This window comes from Heloderma suspectum, chromosome 1 (genome assembly GCF_057233095.1).
Source record: "Heloderma suspectum isolate Gila_16-S chromosome 1, 16-S_ref, whole genome shotgun sequence".
NCBI classification, from domain to species: Eukaryota; Metazoa; Chordata; class Lepidosauria; order Squamata; family Helodermatidae; genus Heloderma; species Heloderma suspectum.
In genome coordinates this window covers 80,754,578-80,774,324 of record NC_139458.1, presented here as the reverse complement: position 1 = coordinate 80,774,324, position 19,747 = coordinate 80,754,578, and the positions used below count along the sequence as shown (strand labels likewise).

The 19,747-nt window shown below is 43.7% G+C and overlaps 2 protein-coding genes across 2 annotated transcripts in view; one reads left to right on the top strand and one right to left on the bottom strand.

Annotated features, from left to right (window-relative positions):
• The window catches only part of KBTBD4 (kelch repeat and BTB domain containing 4), a 10,349-nt gene extending 10,044 nt beyond the window's left edge, over nucleotides 1-305 (bottom strand). Inside the window, exon 1 of the mRNA XM_084849150.1 lies at nucleotides 259-305. The gene's annotated coding sequence lies outside the window, so the exon portion shown is untranslated. The remainder of the gene's footprint in view (nucleotides 1-258) is intronic.
• NDUFS3 (NADH:ubiquinone oxidoreductase core subunit S3) lies at nucleotides 76-19,747 on the top strand. The gene is made up of 7 exons (XM_084849320.1): nucleotides 76-180; nucleotides 4,635-4,700; nucleotides 8,440-8,537; nucleotides 8,835-8,984; nucleotides 11,669-11,794; nucleotides 13,359-13,478; nucleotides 19,479-19,747. Exons 1-7 carry the CDS (start codon nucleotides 138-140, stop codon nucleotides 19,644-19,646), a joined length of 771 nt encoding a protein of 256 aa, XP_084705446.1. The 5' UTR covers nucleotides 76-137; the 3' UTR covers nucleotides 19,647-19,747.

Genomic DNA, 19,747 nt, shown 5'->3' with positions numbered 1-19,747 from the left:
TGTCAGCGATGGAAGCGTGGTGGAGCTGGTCGCGACGGGCCAATAGGAGAGGACTCAATGGCGCGCATGCGCCTTAGGCGTCCGGTCGATGCCCTTGTGAGTCCCGCGGCTCCGGAGTGGGATCCTGAGTGCGCGAGATGTTGGGGGCTGCGCTGCGGCTCGCCCGCGCCGGGCTGAGAGGTGAGCCTCCGCACGGGCTCCCCCTTTTTGGGGAGTAGGGGCGACCTTTCTCCGGTCTGCTATAGCTGTGTCCGTTACCTCTGATGGCGAGGGGGTATCCCGACTGCGGTCTCCAGTGGGCATATGGTTCCCCCTCTCCTAGGGCATCCCGGGAGCTGTAGTTCTGTGAGGAGGGGGAGGGACCATTAACAGAGTCTTTTCGGCGCCCTCACCAAACGACAGTTCCCAGCATTCTTGGGGGTGAAGCCATGATAGTTAAAGTGGTACAAAACAGACATGCCCTTAGTCCCTTTGGCAGTGCTTTGTTCTTTTCAATGCTCTACGTTTCCTCCACTTGACGTGTCCTAGTTTAGAGGAGAGTCTATATGTTGTTCAGTCGTGTCCGACTCTTCGTGACCCCATGCACCATAGCACGCCAGGCCCTCCTGTCCTCCGCTCTCTCCCGGAGCGTGCTCAAGTCCATATTCATTGCATCGGTGATGCTATCTAGCCATCTCATCCTCTGCCGTCCCCTTCCCCTTTTGTCTTCAATCCTTCCCAGCATCAGGGTCTTTTCCAGAGAGTTTTCGCATTAGGTGGTCAAAATATTTGAGCTTCAGCTTCAGTATCTGTCCTTCCAATGAGCACTCAGGGTTGACTTCCTTTAGGATGGACTGATTTGACCTCCTTGCAGTCCAGGGGACTTGTAAGAGTCTTCTACAGCACCACAGTTCAAAAGCATCCATTCTTCGGCGCTTGGCCTTCCTTATAGTCCAGCTCTCACAGCCATACGTTACTACTGGGAAAACCATAGCTTTGGTTATACGAACCTTTGTTGGCAAGGTGATGTCTCTGCTTCTTACTATGCTGTCTAGGTGTGCCATAGCTTTCCTCCCAAGGAGCAAGCGTCTTTTAATTTCTTGGCTACAGCACCGTCTGTGGTGATCTTGGAGCCCAAGAAAATGAAATCTGTCACTGCTTTCATTTCTTCCCCTTCCATATGCCAGGAAGTGATGGAGCAAGATGCCATGATCTTTGTTTTTTTAATGTTGAGTTTCAAACCAGCTTTTGCACTCTCCTCTTTCACCCTCAACAAGAGGCTCTTTAGATCCTCTTCGCTTTCTGCCATTAGGGTGGTATCATTTGTGTATCTGAGGTTGTTGATAATTCTTCCGGCAATTTTAATTCCGACCTGTGATTCATCCAACCCGGCGTTTCTCATGATGTACTCTGCATATAAGTTAAATAAACAGGGCGACAATATGCAGCCTTGTCGTACTCCTTTCCCAATTTTGAACCAATCGGTTTTTCCATGTCTGGTTCTTACTGTTGCTTCTTGACCCTCGTACAGGTTTCTCAGGAGACAGGTAAGGTGGTCTGGTACTCCCATCTCTTTCAGAATTTGCCACAGTTTGTTGTGATCCACACAGTCAAAGGCTTTAGCATAGTCAATGAAGCAGAAATAGACATTTTTCTGGAATTCTCTTGCTTTCTCCATGATCCAGCGAATGTTGGTGATTTGATCTCTAGTTCCTCTGCCTCTTCGAAACTCCGCTTGTATTTCCGGTAGTTCTCGGTTCACATGCTGCTGAAGCCTAGCTTGTAGGATTTTGAGCATAACCTTGCTGGCATGTGAAATGAGCGCAATTCTACGGTAGTTTGGACACTCTTTGGCGTTGCCCTTCTTTGGAATTGGAATGCAAACTGACCTTTTCCAGTCTTGTGGCCACTGTTGAGTGTTCCAAATTTGTTGGCATATTGAGTGCAGCACTTTAACAGCATCATCTTTTAGGATTTTAAATAGCTCAGCTGGAATACTGTCATCTCCGCTAGCTTTGTTGTTACTAATGCTTCCTAAGGCCCACTTGACTTCACTCTCTAGGATGTCCGGCTCAAGTTCAGTGACCGCACTATCATGGCTATCAGGGACATTCAGATCTTTCCCGTATAGTTCTTCTATGTGTTCTTTCCACCTCTTTTTAATCTCATCTGCTTCTGTTAGGTCCCTGCCTTCTTTGTCCTTTATCATGCCTGTCTTTGCACAAAACGTTCCCTTGAGATCTCCGATTTTCTTGAAGAGAGCTCTAGTCTTTCCCATTCTGTTGTTTTCCTCGATTTCTTTGCATTGTTCATTTAAGAAGGCCTTCTTGTCTCTCCTTGCTATTCTCTGGAACTCTGCATTCAGTTGGATATATCTTCCCCTTTCTCCCTTGCTTTTCGCTTCCCTTCTTTCCTCAGCTACTTGGAAAGCCTCCTCAGACAGCCGCTTTGCTTTCTTGCCTTTCTTTTTCTTTGGGATGGATTGAGTTGCTGCCTCCTGAACAATGTTACAGACCTCCATCCATAGTTCCTCAGGTACTCTGTCTATCAGGTCTAATCCCTTAAATCTATTCCTCACCTCCACTGTATATTCATAGGGAATATGATTCAGGTCATACCTGAATGGTTTAGTGGTTTTCCCTACGTTCTTCAAGTTAAGCCGAAATTTTGCAAGAAGCAGCTCATGCTCTGAGCCACAGTCAGCTCCAGGTCTTGTTTTGACTGACTGTATAGAGCTTCTCCATCGTTGGCTGCAAAGGGCATAATCAGTCTGATTTTGATATTGACCATCTGGTGATGTCCATGTGTAGAGTCGCCTGTTGTGCTGTTGGAAAAGAGTGTTTGCTATGATCAGCGTGTTCTCTTGGCAAAACATTATGAGCCTTTGTCCTGCTTCATTTTGTACACCAAGGCCATTCTTGCCTGTTATCCCGGTGATTTCTTGACTTCCTACTTTAGCATTCCAGTCCCCTATGATGAAGAGGACATCTTTTTTTGGTGTTAGTTCTAGAAGGTGTTGTAGGTCTTCATAGAACCGATCAACCTCAGCTTCTTCAGCCTCAGTGGTTGGGGCATAGACTTGAATTACTGTGATGTTGAATGGTTTGCCTTGGATTTGTACTGAGATCATTCTATCGTTTTTGAGATTGTACCCCAGTACTGCTTTTCCCACTCTTTTGTTGACTATGAATGCGACTCCATTTCTTCTAAGGGATTCTTGCCCACGGTAGTAGATATGATGGTCACCTGAATTAAATTCGCCCATGCTTGTCCATTTTAGTTCGCTGATTCCCAAGATGTCGATGTTCAATCTTGCCATCTCATGTTTGACCACCTCCAGCTTACCTTGATTCATTGATCTGACATTCCAGGTTCCTAAACAATATTGTTCTTTACAGCATCGGATTTTCTTTTCACCACCAGACACGTCCAGAGCTGAGTGTCCTTTCGGCTTTGGCCCAGCCGCTTCACTCTTTCTGACGCTACTTGGAAATTCCCTCTGCTCTTCCCCAGTAGTATATTGGACACCTTCCGACCTGAGGGGCTCATCTTCCGGCATCATCTCTTTTAGCCTTGTGATAAGTTCCATGGGGTTTTCTTGGCAAGAATACCGGAGTGGGTTGCCATTTCCTTCTCCAGTGGACCACATTTTGTCAGAACTCTCTGCCATGACCTGTCCGTCTTGGGTGGCCCTGCACGGCATAGCTTATGGCTTCACTGAGTTACGCAAGCCCCTTTGCCACAACAAGGCAGTGATCCATTAAGGGGAGAGTCTATATATCCCAAAGAAATGTACAGGTTGTGTGGTGTGTGTGTTTTTTTTTTTAATCCACACTTTTTAAACCAGGTGGCTTCTCTTCTGTGGAAGTTAAGAGTTCAGTCCTCAGTTTTCTTTTCTACAGAGAGAGCTACTTCGCACCCTTAAAACATATCTCCATAAAAGGGTTCTCCACGTGGGAATTAATGTGCAATTCACATGTGCAGTCATCGCTCATTACAATCAATACATAGGTTTTTAAACTAATTCCTACATCAAAATGCCTTGTGTGTAGGGATTTGTAAAATGTGAAGCAGGCCTAAGTTATAGCAAGTGTTTTGGATGAGCTTTTTAGACATTTAAATGTTAGTTTTGTGTCTGTTCAGTGACTTCATGTCAAGAGAGAAGACTAGCAGGTAGGAAGAGACCTAGTAGATAATCAGTTTCAGGCCACCACCCTAGACTGTAGCATCTTGGCTTTTATCCAGTTGTTTCCTTCTGCCAAGGGAACAGACATTGCTGCTGGATCAAATTCCTCCTCCTCCTGCAGCCCCTGGTTTGTCCCCCAAATCTCCAGAGAGTTGGGGGACCCACTAGTGTAGATTTGAGAAGCATGTGAGGGGCTGCAGGAGTAAGGAAAACTCCTGTTGCACAAGTGGAAGTCCGCTCGCATAATGTTAAACCCTTGGCTGCCATCCTGTTCACAAGTTGGGCTGCTTAAATACCACTTACTTCTTATTTACTATTCGCTTAGCAACATATATTTTGATGAAATCCTTGAAACTCATTAGAGTACATTCTTCATGGCATGGTTGAAGCCACTACTTTGTGGAAAAGATAACACTCTTTCCCAGTAAGATGATAAAATACAGGCAACTTATCTTTCCCCTCTTTATAGCTGCTGGGTGCCCTGCAATGCTGTTGCAAGCTCGGTTTGAAGGGAATACTGCTGCTGAGACTCGGCGTAAGTCTGACTTGTTTAGCGTCTGAACAACTCCTCATTTACAGTATAATAAGGACAGTTTTGTTAGGTCAGAAGTATGTATGACCTCAAGGGCAAGGAACCTTTTTCAGTACAAAGGCTGAATTCACATCTGTTGGCATGGGCAAAGGCAGAGTGTGAAGGGCCAAAATGTGATTATTACCAATGTTGTTAAGCCTCCTCAGAAGAAAGCAGGACAAGGCTTCTGCATGTCTTCCCAGAAGTACACAGGACTGAATCACTCAGCAACCCTTTCAAATAGTATCCTGATACCCGGTCTCTGAATGTCAACTAAAAAATAAGCACAAGCAGCATGTCTACTCAAATATAAGCAGGTCACATCTGCATGTCTACTCACAAGGAAGTAGGGCAAGCCACAGAAGTAAACAGGACAGAATCACTCAGCATTTTCTTCCCAAGACCTGCCTCCCCTCTCTGGCAGGGAAAAGTCCTTCTCTCTGATCAGCTGCTGATTGGAGAGATGAGAGCTTTTCCCTGTATGAATACTGAGAAAGGGAGCCTTTTTCAGTGCTCAGCCAAGGAAAAGTTCTTATCTCTGATGACCTGATTTAGAGGTGGCAGGGCCTGGGGAAGAAGTTGGCAGGCTGGATGGGAAGCCCCATGAGCTGTGTTTGGTGTGCAGGCCAGAGGTTCCCCATCCCTGTTCTACCTAATCCAGAATCCCAACTCTAACGATGGCCAGAGTTTGATATTAGAGAGGACATTCTAAGGTATTCTGTCTCATTCACTCTTAAGATCCTGGTAATCTAGTTTAGAGCAGTGGTTCCCAATCTTGAGTGTCCATTTGTTGTTGGACTGCAATTCCCATCACCTCTGATCCTTGGCTAGGGAGGCACTTGGACTGTTAGATGACAATAGAGTCAAAGGAGTACTAAAGAAGGACAAGGAGATTGCGGAGACGCTAAATGAATTATTTTTATCCGTCTTCACTGCAGAAGATATAGGACAGGTACCTCTGCCTGAACTGATGTTTTCAGGAAGGGAGTCTGAGGAACCGAAGCAGTGGTGACAAAAGTAGTGGTATATAAATATTGTAAATAAATAAAAAAAATAAAAGATGAACTTTCAATTTGTATTGACAAATTGAAAGTTAATAAATCACTGGATCCAGATGGTATCCATCCTAGAGTTCTTAAAGAACTCACGTATGAAATTACTGGTCTTCTAACCAAAATATGGAACATGTCCCTCAGATCAGCCTCTATACCAGAGGACTTGAAGATGGCCAATGTAACACCAATTTTTAAAAAAGGATCCAGGGGGAATCCAGGAAATTACAGGCCCGTTAGCTTAATGTCTGTTCCAGGTAAATTGGTTGAAAATATTATTAAAGATAAAATTATTAAACGTATAGAAGGACAAGCCCTGCTGAAAAAGAATCAACACAGCTTCTGCAAAGGTAAGTCGTGTCCCACTAACCTTTTAGACTTCTTTGAGAGTGCCTGTAGACAGGGGTGATCCAGTAGACATTGTTTACTTGGACTTCCAAAAGGGTTTTGACAAAGTCCCTCACCAAAGACTCCTGAGCAGACTTAGCAGTCATGGAGTAAGAGGACAGGTCCTCTTATGGATCAGTAACTGGTTAAATGACAGAAAGCATAGATTAGGAATAAATTGGACTCGGGCTTGGACTCAATGGTCTTATAGGCCCCTTCCAAACCTACTATTATTTGATACTGTTCTATGAAATGGTAAATTCTCCCAATGAAGGGAAGTAAATAGTGGGAAGTAAATAGTGAAAATGTTAACCCAGTGTGCGGCCACTGTAAAAAAGGCAAACTCCATTTTAGGCATAATTAGAAAAGGAATTGAACATAAAACTGCCAATATAATTCTTCCCTTATACAAAACTATTGTGCAACCACACCTGGAATACTGTGTCCAGTTCTGGTCACCACACCTCAAAAACATTATTGTAGAGCTGGAAAAAGTGCAGAAAAGAGCAACTAAAATGATCAAGGGGGCTGGAGCATCTCGCCTGTGAGAGAAGGTTACAACAGCTGGGATTATTTAGCTTGGAAAAAAAGGAGGGTAAGGGGAGACGTGATACAGGTTTACAAAATCATGCATGGTGTGGGGAATGTGGATAGGGAGACATTTTTCTCCCTCTCTCATAATACTAGAACCCAGGGTCATTCCATGAAGCTGATGGTTGGGAGGTTCAGGACAGATAAAAGGAAGCACTTCTTTATACAGTGCATAGTTAAACTATGGAACTCGCTACCGTACGATGTAATGATGGCCACAAACTTGGATGGCTTTAAAAGGGGGTTAGACAAATTCCTGGAGGAGAAAGCTATTGATGGCTACTAGGCTTGATGGCTATGTGCCACCTCCAGTACCAGAGGCAATGGGTTCCCAGTTGATAGCTTTTTGGGCCGCTGTGTGATCAGAATGCTGGACTAGATGGATCCTTGTTCTGATCCACCAGGGCTCTTCTTATGTTTTTACATTGGCCATACTGGCTGGAGGTGATGGGCATTGTGATCCAACAACATCTTGGGACCTGGAGTTGGGAACCATTGGTTGAGAGGCACCCTGATTTTGAGACTATGCCTATTACTTGTTTTGTTGATATTTAGTGTTTACTAGGCTTTATGTTACCTAGCAGGTATGCACTGTAGAGATTATCTACATGAAGCTCTACTGTCGAGATTATCTACATGAATAATAATGTTTCTAATAGTGACATAGTGCTGGTTTGACATTCAAAAAGCCTCAGCAGAAAAACAACGGTAAAGTAGCTATATGCCGTCTAATCATATCTATAATTATTTTGATACTTCTTTCCAGTGTGACTAACAGTCTAATTGTTAAAATGTTTACTGGAAAACAAGTCCCACTGAGGATGAAGGCAGATGACCTTTACCAAGTAAAGTATTAGCTTTGTGGACGTGTAACAAAGTGGAAAGCTGGTGGCCTGTGGCATCTCTCTGTTCAGGGAAGAGAGTTTTACTATTTTCCTGGATTTCTGATCAGGTGCAGATGTTTGATAAAATTCTGCTCACATGTGGGCAGGAAGACACTACAGCCAATTAGCTGCCCATATGATTTTATGTTTACATTGATAAGTTACCATGGTCATCTATATTGACACTACAAATCTGCAGTGTGATTGAGACACACACACACACACACGGGGCATTCCCTGAATGCATTGTGGTCTCTTTCATGGCCTTGACTCTATTAACTTCCTCCTAGAGTTTGTAGATATGCTAAAAGATTGTGTCTTATCAGGAATAACAGCAAAGCATGTTGTGGCTCCTTAAAGACTTAACGCATGACATAAGCTTTCATAGACTTCAGTCTGATTCAACATAGGTTCAACGTGTTATCCTGAGTTGCAAGTATATATAGACATAGTTGGGATTGTAAACAGTGAGAACAGAGGAAAATGAAATGCAGAAAGTACAGATGGTAATAATTATCATAGAATCATAGAATAGTAGGGTTGGAAGGGGCCTATAAGACCATCGAGTCCAATGTTATTAGTTGTGCCCAGTCACAAACCAGTAGTTGGTGATAACAAAGGCATCCTGATATTGGTAAGCTAATTAACACATGTAGTGTGAATTTTAAAAGAACAGTCTTTGATTACAAATTGTTCTCATCCATGTGGTGTTTCAAATCATTGGAATAGCATGGAGGTTGCTTTGGATGTGCACTGTGCTTTTTTTACCACTATGAACTTCCTTTTCAGCTACTGTAAGACCAAAGGATGAAGTGACACAGAAGCAGCTGTGTGCCTTTGGAGAATATGTGGCTGAGATTCTGCCTAAGTATGTTCAACAAGTCCAGGTGGGTTCCTACTAACCCTATCATTCTGTCTTAAAGCTACAGTGCGAAGTACCAGACCTCTTTTGGAAGGGAATGTGTGCTAGGCTGAGCTGGAAGGATGCCAGAAAGCTTCTTTCTCTGCTCTTATGCACCCTGGGTTGTTGTTGTTGTTTCCTGAACCTCTTTCAGTTTTGATTAGATTATTTGGAAATTGTTATATTGATTTGATTGGGACTTAAACCAAAGTAAGTGAGCTTAGGATTGCAGCTTTTGATGATGTTGATCTTTTCAACATGGTACTATTTCTCTTCATATCAGGTGACATGTTTCAATGAGCTGGAAATCTTAATTCATCCAGATGGGGTCATTCCAGTTCTCACCTTTCTAAAAGACCACACAACCGCTGAGTTCAAATCCTTAGTTGATCTGACAGCAGTTGATGTTCCATCTCGACAGAACCGCTTTGAGGTAGGAGCTGTTCCTCAAGATGTGCTGCAAAGAGGATACTGAGTCTTCTAAGAGCAAAATGTAATCTAGCCCTCATATAGCATAGCTAAACAAAACAATGAGGGTATCCCTCTAGCTTTTTCTTATGCTAGTGCTTCCCTTCTGTTGCATTATTCTTGCTGGCCACTAGTTTCTGTGCTGTTTCTGGATTATCATGTCTCCTAGCTGTTGTGACAAGCATGCTGTCTTAGTTTTCTTTCTGCAGGTCTGTGTAGTCACTGATCCAGAAATAGTTGTCATGCCTAACATTGTGCACAGTGTGATGTTACTGACATTTGTTTAATGAGAGAGTGCTGTTGCTTAAAGTTCCTTGGTCATCAAGAATTATCTTGGGGAGCACAGTCCCTTTTTTTGGAAGGTGCTGTAAGATGCTGAGCTACTTCTAAAAATACCTGAAAAGGCATTTGGTTCACAGTGTGCAGTCTATATACTGCTTGTCCTCTTAAATGCAATTGACAGCCCTTTCCAATCCATCTGAATTATTTCTGCTTTTCTTTTAGCCTAGGCCATGTTAAAATACTGAGTGATATAAAATGTCTTAATAGGTCAACCTAATTGTAGCAGTTCAAATTCTTATCTGGCTGAAAGTCATTTAAATTATGTTGAATCGGTGTAATGCCATATCATGCTGGGCTATATTTGTTTAGTTTAAGCTGGTATTGCATTTCTGGATATGCAACCACAGGCTTTGACAAAGGAGCTCTTAACAAATCGGTAATTCTGGGGATAAACCAGAGAGAGGGTTCCACCCTTAAAGACAGCCTAAACATAATTCTAGCTAGAGACAGACAATCATTGCACATAGCCTGTTTCACTATTTAAAAGCAAGACCAATTTTAAATTATCTATGGTTTCTGTATACCAAAGTAGAAAAGTGGTTTTTTTTTTGGTCACTTAATGGCCATTCTAAATTTCCAGAGGCAGTATCCAACACCGCTGGTCTGCTTACGCTATTGAAGTACCACTAACATAAGTGACCTCTGGTGGTACGTTAATACTGTAAACTGGTGTGACAGGTTTCCCTAGCAAACTCATTGCACCAGCTTACACTATTGGCATACCGCTAGAGGTCAGTTACGTTGGCAATACATCAATAGTATAAGCAGACCAGCAGTGTTGGATGCTGCCCCAGGTATCCACCTATGTAATATCTATAGGAACTATCATCCCAATAAGCAATTTCAGTTAGCTACACTTTTGACAAGTGAAGAGCATTTGTTCCCTCCATTTACAATTCAGGGCACACTTAGACAGCTTGTTTTGTAGAAGGTGTTTTCTTCTCTCAGATTCCTACATTTTAGGGTTTAACAGGTTCCCTTCCCCCCCCCTTTCCCTCCCCTTGAGATTTTTTGCACTGAGACAAGTAGAATTCTGCAAAACCCTTCTGTTTCTCCTTGTACTCTCTAAAATTTTCTTTAGGGTGAAACAGTCTAGGAGACAGTGCAGGCAGGGCATCACGTTGTGAAATACCTAGAGTGGTGAGCTCTAGCTCACTTCCCTTTTGCGGGTTGCATCACAGGGCTGCTTTTCAAGTTTCAAGGGTAATATCAGACAACACATAATGGTTTTACAACTGGAGCACTTTCAGAATTTACATTTGATTGGCTTTCACTTTCCAGGATTCTCATCATATGTTCTTTTTTCCTTAGAAGGTAGTGAACGGTTTAGATTTCATAATTGAACATCCTGTAGTAATAACCATGTTGACTGTTCAGTATGTTCCAGACATTCATAATCCAAGGTGCATATGTTTAGTGAGGCAGCAAGAAAACGGGTTGCATCCAAAGCTTCCTGTAACAGAGCTGGAGATCACTCAAGCTCCTTTATGCAGCAACTCCCTCCTTCCAAAGTCCAGATGAAATACCTTGGTAGTATTCCTGAGTGGTTAGGCTACATGGGGAGAGAAAAACATCTCCCTGGGGTCTTGGTCAGAAACTTCCCAACCACATTAGAAGACAATACATGTTTATTAACTGAAGAGCTTTTACAAAGACAGAAGGGAAACAGATGATACATTAGACAGAAAACAAAACCTAAACTTTTGCACTATCTATCCTGCTTAAACTCCACACTTATTCTCCCATGATAGTCCCTGGGGAATGCCTTGTGATCCTCCAAGTAACCAAGCATAGGATTGCACTGTAATCTGATTTTTGTTTTTAAATTAATATCATTCTGAAGAAGGGCTTTATACCAGGACCTCATTGGGCTTACCATAATAAATTCCTCTATTGGCCCCTAATGATGGTTTCTCCTCTTCATTTTTTTTCTCCATTTGGTTGGTTGGTTTAACCATTGAGAAAACTGAACATTTTTGACCAGGCATCTTCCAGATTAAGGTAACAGATATTTTGAAACTATCTTTTACATTTTTCTTCTGAATGGTGCTATAGAATCTTTACTCTTTTTCCCCACTGTCTGACTGTTTTGGGTCAGTTTCTCAAAATCTCAAGTTTTGTGTTGAGATGAGGCACATTATGGTTAAGGAAGACAGATTTTGAATGAAAGAGCTAAAAATACTGTGTCCTGTTGTGGCTTTGATAAAATGGCTGTACTATGATAATACTGGAAATAATCTTAACGCTTTCTCCTTCCTTTCTGTAATGTGAGAAAAAACATTCCTGCTGTTTACCTTTCTCCCTTAGGTTGTCTACAATCTCCTGTCCCTACGCTACAATTCCCGGATTCGTGTGAAAACCTATACTGATGAATTGACACCTCTTGATTCAGCAGTCGCAGTGCACAAAGCAGCAAACTGGTATGAAAGAGAGGTAAGCACCAGAGATGTTGACATTTGGGATGAGGGGAAGAGTTGGTTTCCTTTCCAAACAGAATGAGAACACATGATTTCATTTGAGATGAACCAGATTCCTGTGGCTTGCGTTGCTTTAAAGGTCCTGGTGGTGCTTCCAGTTTTCTCTGTGAACATTCCTTATTTGCAGAGCTTGCATTCTGGCCCTTGTAGTCTAGAGAAGACTCGTGGGCCTTCTAGGAATTGGTCAATGCTCTTCCCTCCCCATTTTTTTTTTTATATTCCTTGCAAATGTTCTTGTTGCAAGGAATATACTTGAGGAATAACTTATTTTCCAATTTGTGGATTAGCTGTGGTGTGGCATATTTGGTGGTGCTAACTTATGTCCATCCAGATCTGCAACATCTATGTTAACTAGATTTGGGATCTAAAAATCTCCAACTTGTACAAGTGAGCATTTTAAAAACATGTGATGAAAATACACTCTGGCACTTACATGTAATTAATTTTTTCCTTAACCTATTTAACATGCAGACCTTCTGCTTTAGTGTTGCAGAACCCAGAGTCAGAGAGACCACAGAGTGAAGGAAAAAGAGATTCTTTATTTAACGCGCGGGCTTAAGGCTGGAATCATTTCCAAAGAGCCAGAAGCCCCGAAATACATCAGCACATTGTTTTTATAGACATTGTGACACATATGAAACAGCTCCTCCTCCCCCTCCCGCGTGGGGTTGCAGTCCTCAACATTTCTTCTCCTAGCACTATTGTTTATAATACAAGAACTGGGTTATAGGGTAGCCATGATAAGGAGAGAACAGAAGAGAACAGCAGAGAACAAGATATACAGTTGTATGACCTTTGACAAGATAAGGAATTCCTGTGTCTCGTCAGCTTACAACAATATATTCAAGGGAGAAAGAGCTCAGCAAGAACATGAAGCATGAGACTGCATGAGGCTACTTAGTCTGACCCCCGATATGGCTGCTACATTAGCATATCTAGATTATTACTGGAGGAGTTCATGTATGTGATGTGGAGGAGTAGAAAGCAGGCTGGGGATTATTCAAAGCCACACTTGGGTGCTGCTCGCCTCAAGCTCCCCATCCCCACCCTGGTCCTTTTACCTGGGCCACTTGTTGTGATATTAAATTTACCTTCCAAGTTACATGCAGCTCTTTATCAAAATAGAAAGGTATCCAATTCCCATCTCATCAAGTGTTCTGCATAACTTGGAAGCTTGCAATTGCTTTCATCAAGAGAAGTTGGTCAGCTGGAACTGGACTGATAATTCTGGGATTCTTCATATTTGGCTTAGAAAGCACTTTGTCTCTGTTATTGCTGGGAATTTTACTTCAGCTGAATGACTGACGCTCTTCTAAATCTCAAGCATCTCTGAGTTTGAGCCCCAATTGTTGCCTTGCCTATCAGCAGCCTCCACCCCTCCCATGCTAGCAATGAATGCCCCACATTTCATTTGTGAGGTCATACTGAAGATCATAGAAATCAGACCAATGAGCCAGGAGCATTCAGTCTTTAAAGTCAACACGCTTAACCATTTACCTATTTGATTCCCACACCTCTAGGTCTGGGACATGTATGGAGTGTTCTTTGCCAACCACCCTGATTTGAGGCGAATCCTCACAGATTATGGATTTGAGGGTCATCCCTTTCGGAAGGACTTTCCTCTCTCTGGATATGTGGAGGTATAAACATTTGTAAAAGCTAGACACAACACAACTACAGGGTCTTTTCATAGCTTTGCATATGCAAACTCTACGGCCATAACATGGCCCCTTTTTATTCTGGAAAATGGAAAATAGAACTAACTGTGCAGTTTCATTCTGGTATACAGGCAGGAGAGCAGGCAGACAAGGGTTAACTCATCCTCCGATTGGAAGCAGGGCCAGCAAGTTTGATGTCCCTTCTGAGAAGAAGGCTTATCCCACATTCGGGACATGGTCTCATCCATATGAACAACTCCTAGAACTACAGTATAACATGCAACAATAAAGTCACTGCCCAAAGAGGGCTATTGAACAAACAGCAGAGAAGAGAAAACATGAACAGAGAGGGCACCCCGACTAGACTGCCACAGGGTGGAACCATGCCAAAGGCAATACTGCTCCTTTGCCCCTGCCTGTATTCCACCACTCAAACAATGGATGGGTCTGCCTGCTCTCCTGCTTTAAAGCCACAATGAAACTTCACAATAAGGTGGACTCCCCATTCTTGGTCACAGGGCAGGACAGCAGGTAAGAAAGGGGTGTTCAGGAGTGATATCCACATCCCAGAGGATTGAGGGAAGTAGAAGAGAACTGTAGATTTAAATGTCCTGCTGAAGGATCCTCCGGACTAAGGAGGGATCTGTCAAGACAAAGGCACCAGTGGAATAGTGCAGCGGGTAGGCAACCCACTGCTCATGGGCACTAGTGTACCCCAAACACTTTTCTTGTTGCCCTCCAAGGTGCCCTACACCTCCTACCTAGAAATAAAATAACACCTTACTGGCTGTTGGGATTGCTGTGAAATAGGTTTCTGTCAGTGCTGAAAACTTTGGGTTCAAAGGAGTTGTTTAGTGTGTTGGGCGTCAGGCCCCACCTCTGCCTTGTACGCAGTCTTTTGGGCAGGTTACTTGTCCTTTGCTACACCTCTAATGGCAGCAGCCATTTTGTGGTGATGTCCAGGACAGTTTTTCAAATTGCCAAATGTGCCTATGGCCCAAAAGGGTTGCCTATCCCTGGTATGGTGCCTTACAAAGGTAGAAGGGGTGGATCAGGTGGCCAGCCTAAAAATGCCTTCTAGTGGAGTATTAGTGAAGATGAGCAAATAGCTGCTCCCTGGACTAAGTGGGTAGTCATCCTGGGAGGAGGGGAATGATCCCCTGATGTATAGACAATAGAGAAACTATTTGGAGACCCACCTACTAATAGTAGATCTGGTGACTTTAAAATCTTGGAAACATGGCTTGAGGATACAGATATGCTATATGTACTCCTCTGGCCTACAAATGTAAATATAAAAAACCTGATGGTTATATCAGAGTTTCTCTTTGGAGAGAACTGGATTCAAGCAAAGTTTGGCAGGTCCTCAGAGGTTCAGAAGGAGGGCCTAACGAAAAGTCCTGAAAGTGGGGAACCTGTGGACAGATAAGTGATGAGTTCCTAACAAAATGTTTAATGTGAGGGTAAGGTGGTGGAACAGAAAAATGTGATTTAGCTACCCAAAATAATTATTGAATGTAGCGACTTGTCTCTTAAGACTATTGGGTGCCAAGCCCTCGGTCAGGCCATCTTGGAGAAAGGTTAAGATGTCCAGAACAGAGGCAGAAGTGGACTGGAGCCATTTTTTTCCTGCACTATCTGTGGATGACTTTCTATGTCATTTAATAAATCTTGGAAATAGAAGATATGCATGAGACCAGAATGGTGTTAATTACTGTCCCTCCAATCCCCTCCATTTTAACAACTGCTTCTGTTCAGTTTCTGGGCATAAATGCATGACCAAGCTGGAGTGGATGGTAGATTGAGAGAGAAGACCCAGTGAAATCAGAAGGCGCCCAGGGGCCAAATTTCCATTAGGTCTGAGAATCTTGGTCTGCTAGGCTAGATGGGGCCACCAGGATGATTTCCACCTAGAGGGACCCTCAACAGAGGAGGGGAGGGGGAAAGGTATATAGGATTCTGGGCAGTCACCATAAAAACAGTGAATAAATCACTTTGGCTCTCTGTTCCTGGAATCTGTAGAATTGGACCATTCTGGCATTCCATTTGGTCTGCTTGATCACGAAGAAGAGATCAACAGTTGGGAAGCCCAGGTGAAAAGTAATCTAATGCATGCAAATCACTTTTCCCCCAACTGACTACTTAGCAGCTTAGCCAGCCTGTCTGTACCTTGAGGAAGCCTTGAATGTACTCTGCAGAGAATGACAAGAAATTGTCCTCTGCCCAGTGGGGCTATTTCTGAATTTAGCCTGCTCATTCTAGTGCCCCTTTAATTTAGCTTTAACTTGGTTCTTGTAGAAAATTCAACAGCAATGATACCTGCTGCCTGTCTCTTCTCTCAGAGCTTCTGCCCGTTACTTATTTTTGTCATTTGCTCCTAGATGAATCTAGCGGTGTTGCTAGAGTAACTGTTATCTGATCCTATGTTGTGCTAAAGATAACCACTTATCCATGGGATATGATTGGTTATGTCTAGCTACTGCTTACAGTAGAAGCATAATCTGTCACCTGCCTACTTACCTGGGCATGTTGCAGTTTCCCCTGAAGAGGCAGTCAGATGGATAAAACATAGGGCCTGTTGCTGTTCCGGGAATGTGGGATTGTACTGTGAGGCTAGCACAGGTGAGTCCCCGGCACTTCAGGGTACTTTAACACAACATATTTTCCAGACGAGACGGTCCACTGCAGATGTATCCAGTTTTGCTTGGAAGATCTTGGGGACAGAGACAAGACAGCCCTTGTATTAGGGCTGCAACCCGATAAAATATATTTTAACTGTCATGAGTTTTAGCTGATTATCTATGTTAAATTGACATATAAGTAAAAATATTCCCCAATTGAGAGGAATATTTTGTTTTTAGATTATGCACATACATCTTGCAGCAGGCATCTCAAAAGAAGCATTCTTCCTGCGTGTGAGAGAAGGGAGACTGCCTTTTTTTAAGATGGTGCTTTCCAGATGCGGTTTTAATATGTGCTTGTATTAAATATATAGAGATACAGATATTTAAAATCTGCTGCCCAGTAACCAGGGCCATTCTTTGAGGCTGCAAATCCTATACTATGCCTATATCTGGGAATGAGTTTCAGTGAACTCAGTGGAGCTTATGTCTGAGTAGATCTATGTAGGACTGCACTGTAAAGGTTTTTAATCAGTTACAAGTTGAAGCCTGACCTTGTCTTCCCTGATGGGAAAAGATCACTGTGGGGAAGTGAGTGAGAAGGACTGGATGGGCAGGGAGTGGAGGAGAAGGAGGCTACTTGATATGGTGGGCATGGGCACAATTACTGTTTATAGAGCTGGCTTGAAACTACCTACAGATAAACTCAGCCGTCACTACTTGGCCCAGGAGTTAAGAAATACAATGTAACAGGTGCATTCAAGTGCAATGGCACAGGTTGGTTTGCTATGAGCATGAGGAGGAATGAGCCTTGGGCTTGCATACTTCCTTTATCCCTTCCTCCACACTCGAGGGGAGGAGATGAGAAGCTTCCTATCCTGGTTAGTGGCAAACCATAGTTTGCTGTGGTGTCCAGAGATGGCCAGCTATGGTTTGCTGCTAACTATAAGCTTCTCATCCCCTCATGCATGGAGGAAAGGGCAAGGAGAGGAAGGAGCATACAAGCCCAAGGTTCATGCCTGTTTGTGCTCAGAACAGCAAACTCTGGTTTGCCAGTAAGTCTGAACTGAGTCACCGTACGCATGTCCCACCAGTCTTTTTCACATATTCCAGAACTCTGCACCATAGTTTGTTCCAGTCTCTCTCATCACTCCCTATTCCAGTCATTTGCTGGCTTCTAGAAAATTTTACATTCACTTTTAATATTGTCATCCTAGATTGTATGCAAATTTATTAAAATAGTGTGAAGCTGAGGATGAGTAATGGATAAAGAAGAGGAGAAACATTCCTCTAGGTGATAATAAGGATTTGGTCTCTGATGAGAAGGAACATAAGAAGAGCCATGTTGGATCAGACCAAGGGTCCATCTAGTCAGCATTCCGTTCACCCAGTGGCCAACCAGCTGTTGACCAGGAACCCACAAGCAGGGCATGAGTGCAACAGCACCTTCCCACCCTTGTTCCCCAGCATCTGGTGTACATAGGCATACTGCCCCTGGTACTGAAGGTAGCACATAGCCATCAAGACTAGTAGCCATTGATAGCCTTTTCCTCCAGGAATTTGTCCAACCCCCTTTCAAGGCCATCCAATTTGGTGGCCATCATTACATCCTGTGGTAGCGAATTCCATAGTTTAACTATGTGCTGTGTGAAGAAGTACTTCCTTTTATCTGTCCTGTATCTCCCACCAATCAGCTTTATAGGATGACCCTGGGTTCTAGTATTAAGAGAGAGGGAGAAAAATGTCTCCTTAGGCACATTCTCCACACCATGCATAATTCTGTAGATCTCTATCATGTCTCCCCTTACCCTCCTTTTTTCTAGGGATGGCAGAGAATTCCGCCACGGATCTCGGGGAGGCCGAATGCCAGTGCATTCGGCCTCCCGAAATCTGTGGTGGAATGGCCTGCCCCCCCCCCCGCCCCCCCACGGATTCCCCCGGGACGAGACTTACCTGGGGCAGATCTTCCGGCTGGCTGCGGCTGCGGCGGCTGGTCTTCCGACCGGTTGCCGCTGCCGCCATTTGCAGTTTTTTTTGTTTTTTTTTTTTACACACGTGATAGGCTACGTAAGTTTTTACGTAGCCTAAAACGACTGGGTAAAAAAAAAAAGGCGTACGCAAATGGCCACCGCCATTTGCATTCCTTATTTTGGGCCGTCTTAGTCTATGTAAATAATTACGTAGACTAAGACGGCAAAAATAAGGGGAACGCAAATAGCGTCCACTATGCTATTTGCGTTCCCCTTATTTTCGCCGTCTTAGTCTATGTAAATATTTACGTAGATTAAGACGTCAAAAATAAGGAATGCAAATGGCGGCGGCCGTAGCCGCTGCCATTTGCGTACGTGTTTTTTTTTTCCCCAGAGCCCTCCGCGGCCGGAAATCCGGCTGCGGACGGCTCTGGCCTGGCTGGGCCTGGCTGGCTGCTCCGTGGAGCTGCCGCGGAGCACAGCTGGTTGCGGAGGATTCCGGGGGGGAGGAATGGAGCGCCTCCCCCTCCGTCCAGGATTCTAGGGGGAGGGACGGAACGCCTCCCCCCCCATAAACATAATCCGCGAACAGGTAAGTGATTTTCGTACATCCCTACTTTTTTCCAAGCTAAACAATCCCAGCTGTTGTAACCTTCTCACACAGGGGAGGTGCTCCAGCCCATTTTAGTTGCCGTTCTTCACTTTTTCCAGTTCTACAATATCTTTTTTGAGGTGTGGTGACCAGAACTGGACACAGTATTCCAAGTGTGGCCACACTGGGAATACTTTTGTATAGGGGCAGTATGATCTTGGCAGTTTTCTCAATTCCTTTTCTAATTATGCCTAACATGGAGTTTGCCTTCTTTACAGCAGCCGCACACTGGGTTGACAACTTAATTGAGCTGTCCATCACAACCCCAAGATCTCTTTCCTGGTTGGTCACTGCTAGCTCAGATCCCGTCAGGCTATACTTGAAGTTGGGATTGTTTGCCCCAACGTGCATCACTTTACACTTGCTTACACTGAACTGTATTTGCCATTTGGATGCCCGTTCTCCCAGTTTGGAGAGATCCTTTTGGAGCTCTTCACAATCCCGTTTTGTTTTAACCACCCTAAATAATTTGGTGTCATCCGCAAACTTGGCCGCTTCACTGCTCACGCCTAATTCCAGACCATTTATGAACAGGTTGAAAAGCATTGGTCCTAATACAGATCCCTGTGGAGACATTTATTGTATTGGCCAAGAGGATTTTTTAGGAAGATTATGGTGATGCAGTGCTAATCCGCCTGCATGGATGAGGGGCAAAAATGGCTCTTAAAATCTGAGGTACGTTTTTGTAGCCAGCCCACGTAAGTCTTTGCCAGTGTTAACACTTTTTGTCATCCTTCAGGTCAGGTATGACGACGAGGTGAAACGTGTGGTGGCGGAGCCTGTGGAGCTGGCGCAGGAGTTCCGCAAATTCGATCTGAATAGCCCCTGGGAGACTTTCCCTGCTTATCGTCAGTCTCCAGAAACCTTGAAGATAGAAGCAGGAGAGAAGAAAGCAGATGTGAAATAATGGCAGGAAGGAGAGGAAACTAGGAACATTCCCGTGTCACCGCCTTCCTGTTTGATCTCACTATTTATATGTAATCAAATATCAATAAAACTTGATGTGAA

What these genes read in the sequence shown, in the direction of transcription:
- NDUFS3 (XM_084849320.1), top strand. Translation starts at nt 138, where the DNA reads ATGTTGGGGGCTGCGCTGCGGCTCGCCCGCGCCGGGCTGAGAG. An exon ending in TACTGCTGCTGAGACTCGGC is followed by an intron (nt 4,701 to 8,439) that starts GTAAGTCTGACT and finishes CTTCCTTTTCAG; the next exon opens with CTACTGTAAGACCAAAGGAT. An exon ending in AGTATGTTCAACAAGTCCAG is followed by an intron (nt 8,538 to 8,834) that starts GTGGGTTCCTAC and finishes TCTTCATATCAG; the next exon opens with GTGACATGTTTCAATGAGCT.